The following is a 22,512-nucleotide window of genomic DNA, read 5'->3' on the forward strand; positions in this document are numbered from 1 at the left end:
CCTGCTGGCCTAACCGCAGTAATTATTTCAGAATTTGGTACAAACCCAGCTCCTAAAGCAATTATATAATGTGTCTCTTTAAGGCAAGACGGACCATATAGCCCATAGATGCACACAGATTCATCTAGCTATTGAAACTGAGGACGTGCATTAGCAAAATGCAGAGAGAGAATAAAAATAATAAAAATACTGACCTTTTCACCTGGAGTTATTTTGGTCAAAAACTGAAACTGCAATTTGACGTCTTTGCATATATAAAGTACCTACAACTTTCTCTGACTTACAAACCTCAGAGCTGTTAAGAGAAAACCTTAAAAAAATGCCACTTGAGAGCAAAGTACCCCTAAAATCAAACTGCCGTCCTTTTCTCTTTTAACATAGGCTGCTTGTCTCATCACAGTTAACTACAACTCAGCTAGGCTGACTTGGCATCTTCCTTCAACACACAAGCAGAATAAAACAGAACTGCTGCTTTGCGACCTACATTCACAATTAAAATCCCACGTACCACTGATGTTCACGGGATTTGGAATGCTGCACCCTTCTTGCCACAAAACGGAATGTATCAATAAAAGCATTAATAGTCTTTAAAATGAACATTTCTCTTCCCCCACTCTTTTCCTCCTCATGTAATTTAGACTTATCGTAAGGGATAAGGATTTATTCTCAACAGCACCTGATTTTGTCCATATGTCATTTGGGGCACATTTAAAGATCTCTAAAGAGCTGACTTACGTGCACAGGATACAGAGTTCGAAGAGCCTTTTTTTTTTTTTTTTTTGATAACACCAGCTAAAAGATAACTGGCTAGAAGACAAAATCTAGCAAGCAGCATATTTTAATTAAAAAGCTGTCAATTTCATATGGTTAGTTAGGGTCAAGTGGGGCCAGTTTTAATGCTCTGTTACATGAAAAGAAAATGTTAAAGCATTATGTAAAGAGCATACTGAATTACTGCTTATGCTAATACTACCTGACCTTTCTTCTTTGCTGAAAAGATATGATTGGCCATGTTATCATGGATTTTGAAGGAAAAAAAGGCAGCCAAATGCTACCAGTGAACCTCGTTCTATGGCTGTCTCAATTAAAGCAGCGTTTCTTTTCTCTCAGGCTTACATTTCATCACTAGTTCAGCTGAGAGCACAGCTAACGCACACACACACTCACACACACATGCACGCACACACACTCACAACTCCAGGAAGTGTACTATGCTTAAACTAAAGGTCATCTAGCTCAGCCTTGTATCTGTGACCGAGGCCAATACCACACGCTAGAGCGAAACAATAGAAGAGCAGTGCAAACATCACTCATACATCCCTTACGTATCCTGCTAGCTTCTGACAAGCTGAAAGTTAAACCAGCAGCTTACTGGGAAGTAAGCTATTACTAAACCACTATTAATCCCTCCCCAGCGCTCACAGGACGAATCATACCTTTCGAATACTTCCAGACAATGGTAGGAACAGGATAACCCTCTGCAGAGCAGTTGAGAATTACAGCTTTTCCATATATCCCATCCTGGTCACTTGGCTGAACCACAAATCTAGGTGGCACTGTGGGAGGAAGAAGAGGAAGCCGTGAGAATTTGTGCAGCTGATCAGATAGTTTAAAATGGCAAATAAATCAAAGGGAAAATAAGAAGGCATGACATTTCAGAACAGAAAGAAAAATTAAAAAAAGCTCTTTAAGGATGCAATCACATTGTGAAGATGGTTTTATGTAATTTTTTACTTACTGTGCACAAACTTTATTTATTTCTTGCCAGGGACAACAAAAGCCCTGGTCTTGACCAGATACAAAAATAAGATAATAGAAATCTCTCCATGGAAAGTTTCAACATATTTTGTTTGTATCAAGGTGAAGAGCAGAGGTCTTACTGCATAGATGTATGTGCAACAATATGCATAGATGTATGTGCAACTTACTTACATAGATGTATGTGCAACAATATGTACGTATTAATTGAGTTATTCTAAGGCACCATAAAACCACTGCAGAGACTCTTGCAGATATACACAAGTACATACATAAAATAAAAACTGTACATGGAAAGCTGTACACGTTCCAAACACAAATACACAGCAAAGAAAACAACTTATTGTGGCAATACTAGACCTACAGTAGACCATGAAGGGCGGATACTAAACATCAATGTAACAATAAGACCTGCAGATTTGACAAAAGTTCAAATGAAAAGCTGGAAAGTGTGAAGAGTTTTCAAAGAGCCACAAAACTTACAAAAAATAAGCAGGGTGCTTAACAAGGTTATGGCCTTATCAAAAAGTCCATTAAAGTTAGAGGCTTTCGTCGATTTCCCGTCCTTTGGTTCGGGGCTTGAAAAAGTAAACCCTTGAGAAAAAAATAAATTATTTGTGCCCTCAGCCCATGAACTCTTCTTGTTGTGGTTTCTTAGAGTGCTACATAGAAAACATAGGAAGGTGACCAAGCCTCTGAAAGACTTCTTCCCCCCTTAAGCTGAGAACAGTAAGAAGCTCAGATTTAACACAGGAAGGAGAGATACTACTAGTTCCTTCTTTCTTCGGCTCCCTGCAGCACATGCACGCTGGGATACACGCATGGTCATGGATTCACAACTTCCCATTTGACTGAACTGGAAAGTCAGCGCCGAATTTGTCTGCAGGTACAGACAGAGACGCTGAAAGTCTTCAAGAACAGCGGGCTCAGGGAACCCTCCTTGCTCCAACGCAACACTTGGCCCCAAATCGCCATTCGGCCTCATCATCTGCCTCTCAGGGTGCCATAAATGAGAAAAGGAAGTATGACAGAGGGCTGTAACATGAGGAAACACAAGGCAGCATAGAAAGGGATCTTCGGTACAGGGACAGACTACTCTATTTGCCCTGGGACCCGAAATAGCTCTTAGTGGTCTGTGTGCAGTACTATTTATATATCTGAAACTTCAGCTGCCAATGATGAGACTAGCCAAGGTCTGCTCAAAGTTGGAGATACCTAGAGAAATTTGCTCCAGGTGCAGAGAACCCTCCTCACAACGGCGTGAGCCTTCTTCCCTCTGCCTCCATAATCCAGTGCTCCTCTACCACCTTTCTCTTCCACCTTCACAGCTACAATTAATTTTTAAAAGATGAGTCAGCAGTAACTGGAACAACCTTATGGCAAGCAAACAGTCTCTTTAACCGGACCTTCTGCTCATTCAGTCCTAAAGCTAGAATGTAAAGCTGTTTATTAACTAAATATTTACTGAGAAGTTTTACTTCTGTTTGGAACATGGTTACAAGTAACACAGGGCACCATCAGCAACAGAGGCAAGAGCCACCTTTGCACTAGAAGAGATCTTGTTTTTCTTCCTTCTCTAACGGAAACCTTTACTATATTTATTACTGTGAAACAACACTTCAGCTTTCCAAATAACTGCCACACTGACAAGTTTAAATCATATGCTGTGTTAATTCATGATAGGTATGCACCAAACATGCAACCCTGGCAACAGCGGTCTTGGGCAACTTTCCTGTTCTAATTATCTATGCATCGGAAACATTTACTTCAGTACTTCAGTTCCAACTATTCTATGTTCATTTTGCCACCACATGCAAAAGAAGTCCTAAATACTTATTTTCCAAAACAGGTGAAAAATATAAGTAGTGGCACAAACATGTTTGATTTCATACCACTCACAGTTCCTATCAGCTTGTTTCACCTGGAGAACTGTAAATAAATTTATTTTCACAGCTTCCAACAAATCAATTATGAGCTGCTTAGCTTGTAAAGAGGATAGACAAAAAATAGCCACAATTATGGGAGAAAACACTGTCATTAAAATATATTATGTAAATAAAAATCCTGGAGTTTAAGGTCTACAAAAAGTTCAGAGAGATAACACATGCTCAGAGAAGGACAGGTATGAGAATGGACACGTTTTTGCTAACAAACAGAAAATGCATTAGAACTAGCAAGAACTGCCCTACTGGGTCAGATCGATGGTCCATCTAGCCTAGTATGCTGGCTCTGGCCCTGGCAAAGGACATGCTACTTACTGAGAGGGTATGAAGCTGGCCCCCTTCCTGCAGGCCCATTCCCTTCACACTCCCCCACCACCCACAGCTGTTCCATGAGGTCCACCATAAGACACATGCCTGCCCAGTATGCACTGAAAGACCTGTTGTTTGCTGCTTCACCTCATCGCCTTTTAAACCTGCCATACAGACTACCTTCAGAACCTCCTCGGGCAGCAAGCTCCAGAAGTTCACTACCTGCTGTGGAAAGGAGTATTCTCTTTTACATGTTTTAACAAGACCTCCTATCAATTTCACTGTGTGTCTCCCAGTTCCAGTGATCTGGGATTTGGTGAAGAACTGCTCCATGCTTGTCTTATCCACCACCTTCTTGATACTGCAAACCGTACTACACACTGTTCAGTGTTGTCTAGGAGTGAACGCAAATATGCAATATTCAAACAGACGGAAAGTTACAGAGATGACTGGATTATAACCAGTAGATAAGGGGTCCATCTAAGAGTATTCAGAAATGAAAATTCTAGGCAATATATTCAGTTTCCTCACCTGGGATTATGCAAAGGAAATACTGCTGTATCATCTACATACTGATAATGTAATTATAAAGATTTGACTTCATAAAATTGCTTACATTGAATAAAAATCTAGCTTTCCCTGAAATTGGAAGAATCTATGCTTTTACCCATCATCTCCTCTATCCCAAATAATTCACCTCAGTTGTATTGGTCTTGCAAAGATTATAAATGATGCAACAAAATGATTGATAATTACTGGAATCCTTTGCCACTGAAAAGCATGAAGAGTATAATATCTCTTATAAATATCTCTTACAGTACAAAAGTTTTATTCTTTCTTTGATTAATATCTCTTTTCTTTGATAACATTTTCTTTAGATTCCCCAGAATTTGCTTAGATTCTCTTTTTAGATAGCTTTAGATGACACTAATAAGAACATTAACAAGATTTTCCTGGAAATAATATGCCACTATTATATCAATGGGTAGGCATATGTAGAAAGTTCTGGAAAAGTTACGTAAGATTGCCTGTTATGTAATAAAAGCAAGCTACCTTTCAAACACTATTTGCATTAAAGTTGTCTATAAAAATAACAAATTTATCCAATCTCTTTGGACACACATAAAGAAAAAACAGATGGTTGTCACACATATATGTTGTTTGACCATTTCTAGAAAAAAATCCCCTTCCACATCTTTAAAGAGCTTACACAGACTGTATATATCCTTGATGCATTGCACCTTGAATGCTGACAAACTCTGAACTGGGTTTTTTGTTGTATTGATTTCACTGTATTTTGGGTATATGTAAAACATATGGTTTTGGTTCAGATATTCTTGGCTATGCTTTTTTCCTGTTGAGGGAATGACCAGTTCAGAGGTTCTAGATGCAATACCAATTTTCTATCCCAGCTAAGAGCACTAGCCCTTTCCAGTCCAGTGTCCTTCCTCAGACAACAGTATATCATCAGTGTGATACTGAAAAAGACACTGGGGAGTAAGGAGTCAAGAAGTAGCTGACTAAATGTGTATAAGATGATGTATGCAAGGGAAAAATATGAAACCTTCAATAATCACCTGATGGTTTGGGGCATGACATGTGATCATTCAGGGTAGGAAACAGTGGAATCATTTTCTGAAGTGGTTTGAAAGTCTTCAGGTTCTTGTATCTGCTCCTTTAATTTATAACATTAGCATTTTTTAATCACTGCTTTTACTACAGAATTTGATAACAGAATGGTAACTGTGGAGATTGAATTCCAAGTCCAGAACAAGTCTATGGCTAGCAATCATACAAACAGATTCCTCTTACTGCTCCATAAAAAGAATATGTTTCTACTCTACTTGGCAAAGACTTTGCCCATACGCAGTAAAAGAAACAATTTCTACATTCGCTAAGACTGTAGCATTCCTTTAGGACTACTTATAAAAGTGCCAACTGTTGCTGTGATTTTTGAGTACATGACCTCTTGCTCTTAGTCTTAAGATTGCCATTAGAAACCAGATATGATGCTACAGCAGACCAAAATTACTCATTCAATGATCACACACAGAATCACACACAGAATGGTTTAGGTTGGAAGGGACCTCTGGAGATCATCCAGTCCAACCCCCCTGCTCAAGCAGGGACCTCTAGAGCATATTGCCCAGGATCACATCCAGATGGGTTTTGAATATCTCCAGCGAAGGAGACTCCACTACCTCTCTGGGCAACCTCTTCCAGTACTCTGTCACCCTCACAGTAAAGAAGTTTTTTCTCAGGTTTAGATGGAACTTCCTGTGGTTCAGTTTCTGCCCATTGCCTCTTGTCCTGTCACTGGGCACCACGGAGAAGAGATTGGCCTCATCCTCTTGATACCCCCCCCTTCAGATACTTGTACTGATCTACAGATCAGTATATCTATACAGATATTTATAATGATCTTCCCAATGTTTCTAGATTGTTGGCTAGGTAAAGCCACAGGATTTTTCTTCTTACAGAAATGATTGGGAAGTAAACAGAAGACATCTTTAGTTTTTTTTTTTTCCCCTTCCCCATTGATAGTTTCCTTCTCAGTTTTATTTCAAGTGAATGAATTCTTCAGAGCTATATGCTACCACATTTTGGAAGACAATGCAATTGACTACTTGATCTAGATTTTGGTATTTAGAATCAGACTATAAAGCTACATTCAGTTTTTCATGATCTTTAAAGAATTCCTTAGCCCTTAAACAAAATTTGCCTAGTAAGAACTTCTCCAAGTTCATTTGTCTGATGTGCTTATGTAGAGTTAATGGAGAAGAGCAATTAGTTTTCCTCCTCTCTCTGTAGTTACGAAGGAGTGGGCCATCCTATGCCCCTTAATAAATTAAACACCCTGAAATAGCTCACGAATATCACTGAACAGTTCTTCTCTTATTATCACCTTTGTTGCAGCAGCACAGTCCCTTGAGCTTATAAAGGAGGGCATTTAAAATTGCTTTAACAGTAAGTTAAGTCTCTCATTTAATGCAGCCCACGGATCTGTGATGAGAAATGAGCCGCTGAATTGTTTAGTTTAACAGCAATGAGCTGACAGATGCAAACTATTTAATGGTTCAACTGAAAGGACCTAAAAAGGTATTTTCTCTCAATATTATGACTAGCCGTCTCAGGCTCTCATGAAGGGAAAACAAAGGATGAGGGAAATCAGAATAGGGTGGTGAAGATAACATGAATGCCACAGTGACATTTTAAAGGCTGGAGAATGCTTTTGTCATCTACTTCTGTGAAACAATCCTGCTAAGATGAGAAAAGATGAGAAAAGATGAGAAAAGTTGAGATAAGATGAGTTGGTACCCTAACAAGATGCCACTTCCCAGTGTCATCATCATTGCCAATGTCAACTTCACAAGCTATTAACAACAATTAATTTATAAGTGCATTCCAACATGCCCTAACTTAATTTTGTTTTATGTAAATCCATAAACCCTTTTTGATTCTGTTTTGGGCCAGGGACCCAATGACAAATTCAAACATTCCTTGCTGGACTTAAAATCTATGGAAGTGCTTCTGGCCCCTCTGTACAGTGATTAGTACATTACACTAGAGAGTAATTCTGAAGGCTCCTAACATGAGCTCCTCTGGTGGGCTACTGGAGTGAGTTAAGAAATAATCTATGACATTGGCCCAGAATACAATGTTTCATTTTTACACGGAATATTTGTACTTTACATTTAGCTTATACTGTCAAAATGATGGAAGAAATTTAATCAGCCAAAGCAACCATTGATGTATTAATGAATGAGATCATTAAACACTGTACTTTAGCAGAGATGAACAGTTATTAAATTTGGTCATTGGACCTAAGGGGTCGATTTAGCTGGTTTAGTGAAACCATTTGCTATGCAGTTCAAGAAAAAAATGTACTTTTGCAAAATGAGAAAGTACCTAGTGGTTTATGTTGATCAGGTTTGCCTAATGAGAACATTAAATAGGAAGTGAATCATTCAAGAATAACCTTCAAAGCCAGAGTGTAAACACCAGCAAAGAAAGTAAATGGTTTTTGACAACAATTATAACCATAAATCTATTCCCCCTACTTTTCTGTCATAGACTGCATTTGCTGCATCACACCACCACCACCACCACCAGACACCAGAGAGCAGACAGATACTTCCTGGAAGATTCAAGGCTCAGGGGCTCTTCATTGGGTACTTAACTATCTAACGATATAAGACATATCTGGCAAGCACAAAATGAAAACACATTTACACTAAATGCATTAAGGGGGGTTATTAGGTATTTAAAGACCTTATCTCAGTTTAAACTCATGATGTGTTCACTAAAAGGAATTTAAAAATCATGATTTATGCACCCACTGTTATCTTTGAATTCTCTGTTCTCGTAGTATCTGAGAATTTCTGTACTCATAACACATTCATGAGCTTTTTCCTTTTGGTTACCAATTAAAATCTTTTACACTACTCTTTATTTCATAATTATTTCATTCCCATCTTAGGAAACTCTATCAAAATGAATAATACATGAAAAAGTGTCTATAGATTTTTAATCACTCTTTAGAAGACAGTCTTAATTAATAAAGCTTTAATTAATTCCATACAGTGATATAAGGAGTTGACAGAAAAGATATTTTCCTAACTTCCACAGACAGTTTTCATGACAGGATCCTACTCTTTCTTTCCTGTTAAAGAAATGTGCCTAGCAAGAAAGGATGCCTAGCAAACCATGAGTGTAACAAGAAATAAAATAATCAAAATAATAATGATTTACAGGTTTTTGAGATCTCCTCTTTTTTTTTCTTTTTTTTTTTTTAAGCCTTTCCAGAGGAAGTACAAGGAGCCAGTGCAGCATAAGCTTACACAAGTGAAAGCTCAATTTTCACTCACCTGGACCGCCTATCTGTAGTCCCTAGACGCAGTAAAGAGAGGATGGGCTTCTCCTTGAATAATGACCTCTTTTAAAAGATATTCTGTAAACATTAGGACTAACCAACTCTAATTTTCCATGGATTTGTATTTCATGGCTGAGCACAAACTCCAGCTGGAGCATTTCTTGTGTTTGCAGAAAGGCTTGTCAGACTAGATTCTCTGGTGTCTAGCATTATGCTGTTTCACACTTAGTAAAGGTGCTTATAATCAATTAACTCTTTTAGTTAACTTTTTAGACTTTCAGTTCCACTTGAGGCATTTTCACTTCTTCAAATTTGTCTGAACTGGCCAGTAAGTAGTGGAGGAGAGATGTACTGACAGACCTATGTCCAAAGCATGTGACTACAAAGTCTCATTTCCACCTCCTCACCAAGGAAACTACGACAGGGAACCCACCAGAACTGGGATTGCTCTCAGAGCTTCCTATCCAGGGTTGCCTAGCTGTTCAAAAGCTTTCTGCCTCATTTTCTTTCTTTTAGCAGGCCCTTTCCATCCCCTGTAAGATGCTCTGCGAGGAGGCTCTGTGGAAACAGGTCATCTTCCCTCTTTGCTAAACCAGGCAAAATCCAGCATTGCTTGCCAGGTATTTTTAGGTCTCCTTATCATCATTTGGTTGCTTTTATACAGCCCGAATTAACAGTAGCAACAGTGAGGATTTACTGTAATGTGCCTACAAACATGAAGACCCCAATGTTTGTTTTTCTTTTGCCATTTTATACTCCTTATTTTGGAAATATGATAGTCTTCATCATTTTTAGTCTACTTTTAAAAAGAAAACACCACTAGCATAAATAGGGGAAAAGGAACTTTGTGGGGAACAGTCTTATTTTCTTTACTTTCCTCTCTCACGCACTGTCTATTGTCATATCAAAACCCACACACTTAACATAAAAAAGACATTTCCAGAACCCATCCCTGACATTTAGAAAAGCCCACGTTTACGTTTAGAGCATGCTGCTGAGAAACCATCTCACAATGTGGATTAGAAACAAGAGGAACTTAAGCACCATTTATTCTCCCTTCATTTAGAGGAAAACTGCTTCGCTGATTTAGAAAAATACTATATTAAAGTTAGATGGCATTCATAATAGGAACAAAAAGGTGAGAATAAATCAGAAGGCCCAGAAGAAACAGAAATCAGGAAATCTGGTCTTTACTTAAATGTGTATAGGTCAGGTTAGATGCAAGTTGGCAGTGACCAAAAGTAACCCTCGAATGGCTGTCTTCTGACCTATGTGGAATGAGATAGTTGAAGCAGTTCAATAGGAGGGGAGGAGATCAGTTCCGGGTTGGGCAGAAAATTCAGGTCAAATAACAGATTTTATTTCGTTCCTCTCCATGAAGGAGAGCTATTATCCCAGATGTAGAAGGAAAACTGATTAAGTTATTACCATTTAAATTGACAGAGATAAGAGAGGAGAGCAGAGGAGAGGAGCTTAAAGAAGGCTGCTGCAGAGCAACAGCCATGGCAGAAGGATAAGGAAGAGGGGGAAAATGAAATAGCCCTCACAGCCTTGTAAAACTTTGCAGCACAAGGACTCCAGAAAGCTTCTTCTGGCCTTGGGGGAAACAGTGTGAAAAGCTACCCCCTATCAGTCCCATTGGTTTGTGAGGACTCCCTCTAGGCACGCGCACCCAACAGCAGTCATCCCACCATCAACTGGGGCAGGACTTCGACCAGGAGGTGCACTTAGGGCAACAAAACACACAGGGAAAACAGAAGCTTCAGTATCAGCAGCATGAAAGTGGCAGCTAGAGCAGGCTTCCTGAAAGCCCCCACTTGGAGGGGAAGGTAAGGGAGAAGGCAGAAAAAAAAGCAGGGGAAACCATGTAAACGCCAAACAGTGGCAGAAGGAGCGCAAGGGCAAGAGCCTGCCTGCTGCGGGCAGGCTGAAGTAACCCCAGCAAGACTCGTCCCAATCAATGGGGCATAGAGCAGAAATGCCTGTACTTGGGCTCTCACAAGCTGTTATTGCCTCATGGTTCTTGGCGCTGAAAATAGGATAGCCAATGTCTGCAGCAAGCCACATCCTGTGTCAGCTTCTTATCTTGAAGATCACCCTACTATCTATCCCTCTTTTGATGCAATGCCTATAGGAACTCGTACAGAGTTGCTAAAATGATTCTTTTCCATTACTCTAAGCACTGAGCATAGCGGCAAATCAACTAGTTAACTCTTCTGTTATTAGGTGGGGCATTTCTACATAGGGCAGAAATACTCAGTATACTTTCTGCTATAACAGGAGGTTGTGAACTTTCCCTTCTCCGGGAAAAGAGAAGGTGAGGAAATTCTTCTTTTTCTGCTAGAATGATCTGCTAGGGTTAAAAGCCAACAGAACAGTGTAGGAAAAATAATTAAGTGCATGCAGTTAATTAAACTATTTCACTTAAGAATTACTGCATAGGTGGGGAAAGTAATAAATGTCTATACTGAGTAATATTTAAAAAGTAGTTAAAAGCAGTGAAAAATTAAAAACAATCATTAAAGTCATATTCATATCAAAACTAGTGAAAAAGCAATAGGCCCATTTGTAGCTGAGTTATAGGAATACTAGCATAACGAAAATCAGCATACAAATTCTGTAGGCAGAAAATGAAAACGAGGGAATATTGCGTTAATGATGGTCCTAGGACAACGTGAAGATTTGACTTAAAAGGAAGAGCTGCTCAGGATGTTTTGCTTCAAATGAGTTTTTGAAAAAAGACCTGGCAAAGGTGGCAAAAAGCCCTAAGTGATTTTAAGAATTATCTTGATAAACTTACGGAAGGGAATATAAGATGTAGTGATATGAAACAGCTACAAATATCTAGCCTCCCTTACAGTATTATATCTCCAGTAAGCTCCCTCTTTCTCTGAGCAGTCTAATGGCTTGGTAGCAAAAAGGAGATGGTGGGGAGGGAAGAGTATTACAATCTTATTTAAAACACTTTGAAAAACTTTCAAAAGAAAGGAGGGGGAGGGTTGTTAAAGTTGTTCACAATAAGTTTGAAAATACATCACAAGACATAAATAAACCCATGATGATCCAAGGGAAAAGTCTTGGCTTAGGTGTGACTTAAAAGGTGAAAGCTACCAGAGATTAGGTATCTCTCTAACAGATCTTATCCCATCAAATTTTCCAGAAAGTAAATCCTGTGGCTCCCTCATCTGCCCAGTGCCCTCTAGGTTGTTGATTATGTTCAAGGCTCACTATTTTCAGATAGAAAAGTCCTATTAGTTTCTGTGCTCCCTTGTTCTGTGTGTTCTTTGAGAAGGATTAACATATTTTCCAGTATTTTATACTTCCCATCAGACAGCTATCATTAGAAAATACAGATGAATTCTGCTCAATTGGTGCCCTTCAAACTAATTACATCTACTTACCTCTCACAATTAATTGGCTTTGGTGCTCCACAGCTGCTGCATCGTTTCTAGCTATACAGGTGTAATTCCCATTGTGCATCAGTGAAAGATTAGAAATCCTTAAGGAGCTGGTGAAGTCAATGTTGTCAATCGTCACCCCAAGGCTGGCTGGAATAGGCCTGCCGTCCTTCTGCCAGGTGATTGTGATGGGCAAATCCCCTGAGACCACCACGCAGGGAATGAAGACTCGCTGGCCGATGGAGAACCTTGGGAACTCAAAAGGCTGAATAAAAGGCGGAACTGAAACAGAAGAGAAAAGAGGAGTTATTGCAGATACAGTCTCATTTCTGCAAATAATGTAATGGGGCAGATATTTAGTACGTGCCATGCTGAATATGTAACAGTAACACCTTCGATAGCTATAGGGCATCTTTTAGCTAAAAATCACATCCTTTACAAATACCTTTCCAGGATAGACTTTATTTTTCTCAGCTGCTAGATGCATAAGTGGAGAGGACAAGCAGTGAAATCTCTGGCTTCTAGAGATACCAAACACCACCGGTTCCTGCAAGAGTATTCAGCATCTCTTAAAAAAAACCGTATACACTGCTAACTCTTGATTCTTCAGATCTTTTACAAGAGAGATTGCCTGCAGAGTCCAGGAAGAGCTCAGCAGCTTTCAGGATCTGCTCTGAGGGCTTTGCTTAGGATCACAGAATAAATCTGGAACAGTGTTCCAGCCGCGAGACGCCTTTGTCTCTGGGACAGGATGAAATAGAGTAGAAGCTTGTATAACTGTTCCAGGAACTTTTTTCTTAGAGTTTCAAGGCATGATTTTCAAGAAGATTATTTTAGAGGTCTGAAATCAAAGGCATACACAGTATTGTGGATATCAAACTGAAGGTAAAACTGATTTCTAAGCAGAGGGCCAGTACAAGGCGTAAACTTTCAAGCTGGTGTAATTTAATTCCCGCTAACTGTTTGGGAGACTTTTTGTTTGTTTGGGCAATAGTCTCTCTTATTTTAACTTACTATTCTATGGCTGAACCAAAAAACAGGGAAATAAACGCTCTCCATTTCTGCCAATGGCAAGAATTCCACTTTTAATAAAATCTTTGTTGACATGTACTTCTAATGAAAACAAAGCGAACAGTGCCTGTATTCAATAAACAGTGCAGGAAGTAATGGGGGTGCTTAAATTTCACCCGGTTACAGCTGAAACATTTACTGACAATGCAGTAGATATATATACCTATATAATATAATACCTGTATAATAAAATACATATAATCATATACCTACCCCAGCCAAAGGAATTTAAATCTTCTCCCCTTCTCAAGGACCACTCTAACAACCAGGGCATTGATCTAAGATTGGTTTCTGTCAATCACTCCTGAAAAGACTATAAAACCAACTTTTCAAGCAATACTCAAATATTCATTTATCAAAAGAGATAACCAAAGGCTAATCAAAAGAGATAATCAAAAGAGGTTATGTACTTCAGAAACAGGAGTGCATTTTTCTGTTCTTGCCTATGAGATTACTAGAAATTGAATATTCTCTACAGTACATTTGAATACCATCAACAGTTAAGATCGAAGGAGACCCGTAGCAGAACATTCATATAACTGTATTTTAGCTTCGGGAGAAAACGGAGCTGCTTGGCTTTATCGAAATGTTTCTTTTGTCCTCACCCTTCAGCAAATCAAAAGCTGGTTGCTCTTCTAAACTGAGAACCAAGAAGCAAAAAAAGTTCTTCAAGATGGTTTCAATGTGCGCCAGCCCACTGACTTCCTTAGCAGTATTTTTACTCCCTTGTCAATGTCTTATTTCTGAGTGGCAAGGAAAGGTATCTGTGATGGTTAATATGTTAGTTTGATGCCTTTCTTTTTATCATTGCACATGCTGGCTGGAGCAAGAAAGTTTATCTTTAAAGAAGCGACAGCAACCCCTCCTAAGGGCAAAGGCATTGGTCAAAGATGTAAGTTTGTGTACATGCCCATCCCGGAGCAAGAGAGAGAGATAAACCAGGTATGAACTCCCCTGTTTTCAGAATAGCCATTACGCCATTGGTGAGGAGGACTCATGACAATGGGCAGCTGTCGCAGAGAAGGACCATCAGGCCGCAGATCTAATGAGGCAGGATATAAGAACTCATTCCTGCAGGCTTTCCGTGACTTCTTTCAAGCTCGGCTAGCTGTACACAGTTGTGAAAAGCGCTGCTGCAATCCATTTTTCTCACACTCTGAAATGTCTTTTCCCAACTGCTAGCTCTCAAATTGATAAAATCTGTCTTGTTGTGTTTTGAAAGTCTGGTTGATCAGGCATACAGAAAAAAAGAAATTCAGTGTAAATTACTGTGTTCATTTGAACTTTGAGCACTGGAAATTAACTGCTTTTCCACTTGGGAACTAATGGCACAAAATGAGGCAAAATGTCTGCCAACCTCTTCTAATTATCTTAGTGCAACTAAGACATTCACATGAGATATTTTGAATTCTTTGAATGTCAACAGAAAAAGGCCAAATTTCTCTTAGCATTTATTGACACACAGTTTATAATGTAAGTGGGAATGAGAAATTTTTAGGAGACTGTCAAAAGGTTTTGGCATAACCTTTCCCCTTGATGAATGCAAATATCTGCTAAATGTCAAATGGAAGCTACATACTTAATGTGTTGGCTAACACATTTCTTCCCAAACCCTTCTCTTAGTCTGAGGTAGCATTATAGAAAAATATGCTAAAATTCAGCACAAGGTGGCAAATTCCTTCTGTATTTCTGCTGAGGACGTAACGTCTTTGAACTAATCTTCCAGAGACAAAATGATATAAAAAAATCAGACAATATATTGTGCTGAGGATTATTCAATGCATCCTCACTCTCCACCTTCCTGATGAAGAAAACAGGGAGTAATCATTAGGTCAAACTGAAGTATTTTTCACAAAATATTGATTTGCAAGGCTGAATTTACCATTTCTAAAATTTAAGTAGCAGCCTGCAGAGCACCTCAGAGATTGCCTAAAACACTTACAGAGCGCACATTTCTCTTCTACTCAGGATTTTAAGATATGGAGGAAACCAGCATTTATTTCTGCTTCATAAAGGGTAACGTATATTCGGTAGCTTGCAGTCTTGACAAGTAGCTTATTTTAAAAAGTAACATGTAATTTAAAATCAGTGCCTTAAAAAAGTCAATAGTCTAGCAATAACTCTAAAGTGCTGAAAAATGTTTTTGGGCTACAATATTTACCAATATGCATTGCTAAAGACAGTTCCCAGTGACCTAACATAGCAGATAAGTTATCTCCCTGTTAGCTCAGATAAAAGAAGGGAACAACTACTGCAAATCTCTTATTAAAAATTTAGGAACAGAGTAAAACAAAACTGAAATCAGGCTAAACATTTCTGAAATATAAAAATTTCCACATGCATTTCTGAAGTACAACGTTGACGCATTCCCAAAAGAAGAAAATAGCAAGCTCGACTCAGCAACATGTCTTTTTTTGTCCAGCAATGGTACAGCTTTAGCTTACAGCACTAAAAAAGTGAGAGAGATGTATATTGCTGTAAAATGGATAGAAAGTTTGTAATAGAACAGATGTATTTAAAACATATTTTAAATACTTTAAGGTGTATTACAGTATTTTCCTTCTCTAGAAGTTGCTTTGGTTTGATTAGACTTCAGCGCTCACATCTGTTTTTTGTTATATTATGCTATTTTATGCATAAAATGTTACATGCCATACACAGAGAGAGAGAAGTGTAAGTGTGTATGTAAGTGTGCGTGCGTACATGGAAAGGATGTTTCTTCCTCTACCCACAGTGGTCTGAACAGTGAAAATCTCTGCTCCATGCTGTAAAATACAATGGCTTGGGAATGCTTGATCGATGAAAGTGTCTCTTTAAGAAGAGAATCATGGGCCAGTCTCATTAGTGCTAATGTAGGAAGACTTAAATTATGTTTTCTTGCCCTAGCAAGGTCTTCTGTACCTCTGGGAGAGTACTGTAAAGGAGGGCAAGGAGGGCTTCCACAGTGCTCTCCATTAGCAGAGGAATATCTTTAATTTCTTGCCCTCTGCTCCATAGGAGTTACATTGGAAGAAACTGCTGAGGTGATTCACTAAAACAGTATGCTCCAGATATCCTGTCATCTTCAGCAGCTCTGTGAACACCAACAATGCTGCTCTCCTGTGGCTCCCCTAGTAAAATGAAAGTTGTCCCCGTTTTTTCTCATTGGACATTGTGGATTTTCCTGTAACGACACTGTGCCAACACTGTAAAACACCTTTAGCCAGGAATACATAAAATCCATAACCAGTGAAGCATTTTGTAGGTACAAAGGAACTGGTACCATTCCCACACAATACAGGTCCTTTGGCTGATGCAGAGAAATAACCACCAAACTACGTAGCCTCTTGAAGAAGCCATGTGACACCAAATTTCATGTACTGAGAGTGCAAAGGCCAAAACTGCTTTGTCTTTGCACAGATTCTACCCATAAGCTAGTGATTTGTACATTTTCTGATCCATCTATGGATTGTTTCTTCTAAACAGTTACATCACGTACGGGTGATGGTCTGAGCAATTCTACACAGCCACTAAAGCACTCATTTTTTCTGCTTATTTCTTCTCTGTATTGAGCCTTATCAGTAGGGCATGTCATTCATCGAACTATCCATTAATGACATTTACTGGTCTGAGCCACATGCCCTGCTCCCTTATTGTGTGTTAATGCATCCCATTCTGAAAAGAGAATACTGTTATATTCTTCAGGCCTTTCTTAATGCGTGCATTGAAAAGAAAAGAACTAAAGTAATTGCTGTAATACCTCTGCTGCTGAACAACATTTCCATCTACTTGTAAGCTCATTAGTTGCCAAAATTACGCCTATATTCAAATATTGTCAAAGTCTCACGACAACGAGCTATGGTATTTTATCAGTAATTCTGCCACTGAGTGTGGCAGAGCAAATGCTCTGGTGCATAGTTCCCAGGTGAGCTTATGACACTTTACTCTCCACCTTAGCCCCCACTCCCCCTTCCTACAATACAACACTGGCAACTCACAGGCTCTCTGAAAGCTATCCTGGAAGCTCCTCCAAAGTCAGAGATGACTTAAAACGTAATGTAGAAACTAAGCGTGATTTTATGTTATGTCACATCCATCTATTGAACTACCTCCTTTCAACCTCCATCATGAGGAGAGAACTGCATGCCCTTATCATATGAATCACCATGCAAACATAAGATGGAGGGAAGCTCAGCTCCCTTCCCAGGGGGACGTATTTGCCTCTGTTTTTTATGGAGAAATCATTCTTGATTCACAGACAAGACAGCAGCTGCAAGAAGTATAGTAACAAAGCAAGCAGTTACCTTCATTGTTAAAGCGTTGCATGAAAGCACCTAACCTGCATGTATCCAGAAGCACTCTGCCAGTTGATTATTTTTACATTGCCTTTGGAACCCAGTCCTCAAATTCTGTCCCCCAGATTCTTGGTAACCTTGAGTTGTTGTATGTTGAACAGTGAACAGTTTACAAAAACTGGTCAAGTCTTGCATACTGAGGGACAAATCGACTGTTTTAAACCCTTCTTCAGGCACCTGCCACCAATTAGGTGCTGTGGTTTTCACATGGGAAATATCACTGCCAAAATGCATATTTCCTCAAGGCAGCCTCCTGCCACTGCCTGCCCCCTGCAGCAAGTCCCCATTATGTGACCCCAGAATTACTGCTCAGCGTTTTTCTGCAGGATCTTTCACAAGACTGGTCACCTATTCTTAGTATTTGTCTCATACATAATTCCTGCAGAGGAGAAGTCCAGTCAGTGTAGGAGATCTGAATATTTCTTCCTGAAGGAGTTGCAACAAGCTTGGAGAGCTCCAAAAAGATATTGTATGGGAGCATGAGAGAAGAAAGGCAGGAAGAGATGTTAATGAAAGAAGTGTCTGAAGGATGTCAAAGCCAAAGATTTTTCTCACTCAAATCCTTGGCAGCATTCATTCAATAATAGGACTAATTAGAAGTCAAGTCTTACATACATGCATGAAACTAAATTTAAACTTCCTTTCATCCATACCACAGACTGAAACAAGCATAAAAGAATCAGCAAATTGTTTGATGACAGCGTGCAGCATGGTCCACAGAACCCTAAAAAGTCTCCTTGAAAGTTTTCTCCTTCTGTGCCTGTAGTTTTCAGTATCTAAAAGAGCCCACCCTGAAGTAATCTGCAATGCAAATCCATGAATAAGATTTTATATATTAGAAAAAGCTAGATACTTCCCAGAAAAGTGGAAGATGATCTATTCAAATAAATGCAACTAAGGTATATAAATGCAATTGAGGTATTTAGAAGTAGTTGCTGTTTGTTTACATAATTTCCAAACAGAAACAGGGATTTCTAAAAAGAAACAGGATGGCAGAATTCTTTTATCCTGTTCACAAGGGGTGAAGTGCTATCACTTCAGGAGAAGGTAATGAAAAGTCTTCTAAATCAATGAGATACATAAGCTCTACAAGATCAGAGACAGGCCTTTTGAACACTGTACTTCTTTTTTTAATGATGCTGCACCCTTCCCTCTCTGGGGCTTCTTTTTCAATTAATTTCTGTAGGAGAAGTGTGAATAGCAGCAGGCTGTTTACATGAGAAAGGTGTCCCATGAGACTGATGAAAAGAAAATCATCACTTACTATTGATGGCTTTTACTGTAGCTGAGAAAACTATTACTATAAATTACATAATAAAAAACAGAGATAATGACTCACTCCTGTTTTAAAAATGCTTTGAGATCTACTAAAACGCTATAGAAAAGATGTTGCTATTATTATTTTACCACCTTGATACTTAAAGGTTTGTTTTTCAATGGAAATATGGAACTTACAGATGGGGTGGATAATATACTCTCTTACTTTGTTTGCCAACACTTTCCATTGCAAGAGTATTTTCATTTGCTTACAGTTTGACTTTAGAGGGATAGTATTTTTCCAGGCCAGCTGTCTGCCTCAGGCAGAGTCATTTCAGCTGGAAAGTTTCAGCTACAACTGTTTGCCCATTTCCAAGAATAAGGGGGGAGGGAGGAAAAACAGGGACACAGTAGGTTTTGCTCTCACTATAAAGGGAAAAAAAGCATTACAAGACTCTGAGAAGTTCCATCAGTTTTGTGATTAGCAACATGGATTTCAAGTTTTGCAGGTGATGGCACTAGCATTGGGCATTCTTCCTCCTGTCCTGATGAAAAGTCATCACAAGGCTGCCCAAATTTTTTATTTTGAGCAACAATGAGTCAATATATAAAGAAACCACACTTATCACATCCTTAGAAGACATTTTCCAGGGATTAACATCTAAGAGCTCCCACGACTCAACCTGCACTGAATGCATCCCCCTACTCCCTTCAGTGGCTGAGTCCATTACAACTACAGGGGGCAGCTGCAGTCTTGGTGACATGCCAGACATAAAAGTGGACAGAATTTGCCTCTAGTGCTCATAACGCTTCTCATGTCCACCCCAGAGGGAGCTGAAGGACTTCGATGGGAAAGGCCTGGAGGGCAGATTGGTTTTGGAACCCTGAGCAGAAGAGCCAGGACTAGGGCAAGAATGAGCTGCAGAAGAGAAGAGGTCATACTTTGTAAAAATGAACATAAGAGACTTCATCTTCTAAAGAATATTCTTGTCCTGAATCTAGGATGTATGACTTCTACTAGTCCTCTGCTGTCAGCAGATGCATGTAAACCCCACTGGCAAATCACCAGAGCTGGGTCAAATACAGAATAAGAACCTAGTGTTGCTCAGATTAATTCTATTCTTGGCGAGGACCTATGCAGTGTCCTTAACAAGGGTAATCTTGATGATTACTTATGTAGATGTCAGTAAATGCTGTCTCCGTTTTGCAGGAGGCAGAGGAAAGTGGGTTCAGTTTGCTCTACAAAAAAGGCTAAAAGTAAATTGCACTTAAAATTAGCCAAAGCAAAACATGTTGCAAGAACATTATTAGACTTGTGAAGGCAAGCGCTTATCAGGTATAAAGTACCACAAATTAAGCATGCAAGTACAGTCATAGCTTGCCCCTATGTTATGCATGTGTTACAGAGTAGGTAGATTTCATGGCTGTTGTCAGAACTGGCCAATTCATTTGTCTAAATGCAAAAAACAATTGGCCAGGATGGCTGGATTTCAAAAAAGCTCTGCCAGAACTCAGGCATGGTTCCAACAGAGCTATGTCTGCCAAGCAGAAACCTGCTTATTTTCCTGCCAGCTTACCACTCAGCTTTTCACCAGCCAGCTTAGGAGACTGCTAGTTTCCAAAATCCAGATTTTGAGACAGAGATGAGGGACAGGCAAGGGACTGGGGGCGGGGAAGGGCTGCGCTGCATCTCAGTGAGCCAGGGTCATTTGGGGTCTGCAGATCTCTGAAGTAGGTAGCTGGACAGACATGGACATCAGCTCTTCCTAAAAGCGGAGCAACTGATTTCTTTTCTTGCTTGGTTCCTCTGGCCAACAACACAAGGAAGTAGCTGGCTCAAGGTCAAATAACAAATAGATGCCCAGTTCCCAAGCTCTTGGCTTCCTGACAGTCCGCCAGGTGAGATGCTGCCCAGCAAGGCTCTAAAAGCCTCACTCTTGGGTTCTCCGACAGCCAGGATTTCATTCTGAAGTTATTACCAACAGACATTCCATTCTCCTATCTAAAATCATAGAGATTTCTGGAGAAAGCCCTCATGATTTTGCTTTCATTTGGATATTTTAGAATCTCAAAATAGTCTACAGAATGGGCAGCCTTCTTGTATTTAATTACATGCTTGCGCTTGCGTTTGCATATCTTTGTTTGGATGTTAGATTTGACAAGTCCTCATTCAAGTTGCTTCACGTATTGGGGAGTCTTGAAAGTGGGCAGTCAATGAGGCAGAAGATTGAAAAAGAGAAAGACCAGTCTTATGGGTAATGCAGATAAATGCTGCCCTGCAGAGCCAAATTCTGTATCTACCTTTACCATAGATCTCTCAGACAATACTAATTAAATGGCTTAAATCCGTTTCCCATGGGGTTGCTATTCTAGGTAAAGTGACCAATTTGTAGAAGGATATAGCACTCTCAGATGCAACTTCATTTTAATGGCAGAAATGCTTTGAAAGTACAAATGCTATATAACAGCAGATGAATTGGAAAAATCAAGCTGTAGGTTTCTGAATAGAACAAACGAAAATTTATGATTACTTTTAAGTTTAGTCTTTCTATGCGTCACTCACCATTTGCCAAAGAGCTCCTGATCACCCAGGTGGATTTTGAGAATGAACTCATTGTTTCTGAAAACACTCTGATAACACAGAGATTATCATCTCAGAAAAGCTCACAAGGAAATTAATAATTATGTCTTCAGAACAGAACATGGAAACAAATTACCAAATAGCCGCTCATAAAGTATCATCTATTCTGAATCACAGTTGAGATGGCCTGTTTGGGGTCACCTGGAAGCCTGAAGCAGAACTGAGAACAACTTAAGGGCACATGATGTTGGATACGGGCAATAATCACAAACCTTTCCTCTGTTTCTCTGGCAAATAAATAGTGGACTGATCGCAAGAAAAATTGAACTATAAATAAGGAGATTCAGGCACTGACATTACATCCCTTTATGATGTCAAAAGTACCCTGTCACTTCAGGGTACTTTTAGCTCCAGTATGCAAGATGGGCTGTATTTTATATTTCTCGGAATCAAACATATGTGCCTGAAAATAATCACATTCACTTTGGGTCTATAAAAGGAAAAAAGACAGGGTAAATATTAATAATATTTTAAAACAATAGTCCACTGTTCACTATCTTCTCACTACTAATTGTCCAAGGAACTACCTATAGTATGTTGGATAAATTCACTATGTAGTTAGAGAACAAAACAATATATAGGCATCTAGATAAACACAATGGCCTTGCTGACCTCCAGCTAAAATAGCGTAACCATAAGAATTGTTCAGGTCTGACATACAACGCTCAACTTTAGCATACGAGGACAGGAAATGAACCTTTTTTCAAATAACAATCCCTTGTCAAGGCCAGGGCATCCTGAAGTGACTAGGACACTTGCTCTGCAGTCCACACTGGCACCTCCAAAATGATGACTACGACCCACGCTCACATATCTTCTTTGCACGCGCACTGGATCACCGTTCACACTGCAATTTGCTCAGCTCCAATGCATCTGTCTTGCTGAGCGCATGCAGGGCAATGTGGTATCACCTGCACAGCAGGGGCAT

At 39.4% G+C, this 22,512-nt stretch overlaps 1 protein-coding gene across 2 annotated transcripts in view; it reads right to left on the minus strand.

Moving 5' to 3' along the window:
• DSCAM (DS cell adhesion molecule) overlaps window positions 1–22,512 on the minus strand; it is a 481,343-nt gene that overhangs the window by 157,202 nt on the left and 301,629 nt on the right. For both annotated transcript variants that reach the window (XM_068914257.1, XM_068914268.1), the window contains exons 9-10: window positions 12,285–12,563; window positions 1,437–1,556 (exon numbers count right to left, since the gene is read on the minus strand). In XM_068914257.1, the coding sequence (XP_068770358.1) occupies window positions 1,437–1,556; window positions 12,285–12,563 (399 nt within the window). The remainder of the gene's footprint in view (window positions 1–1,436; window positions 1,557–12,284; window positions 12,564–22,512) is intronic.

Source organism: Struthio camelus, chromosome 1, assembly GCF_040807025.1.
Source record: "Struthio camelus isolate bStrCam1 chromosome 1, bStrCam1.hap1, whole genome shotgun sequence".
NCBI lineage: Eukaryota > Metazoa > Chordata > Aves > Struthioniformes > Struthionidae > Struthio > Struthio camelus.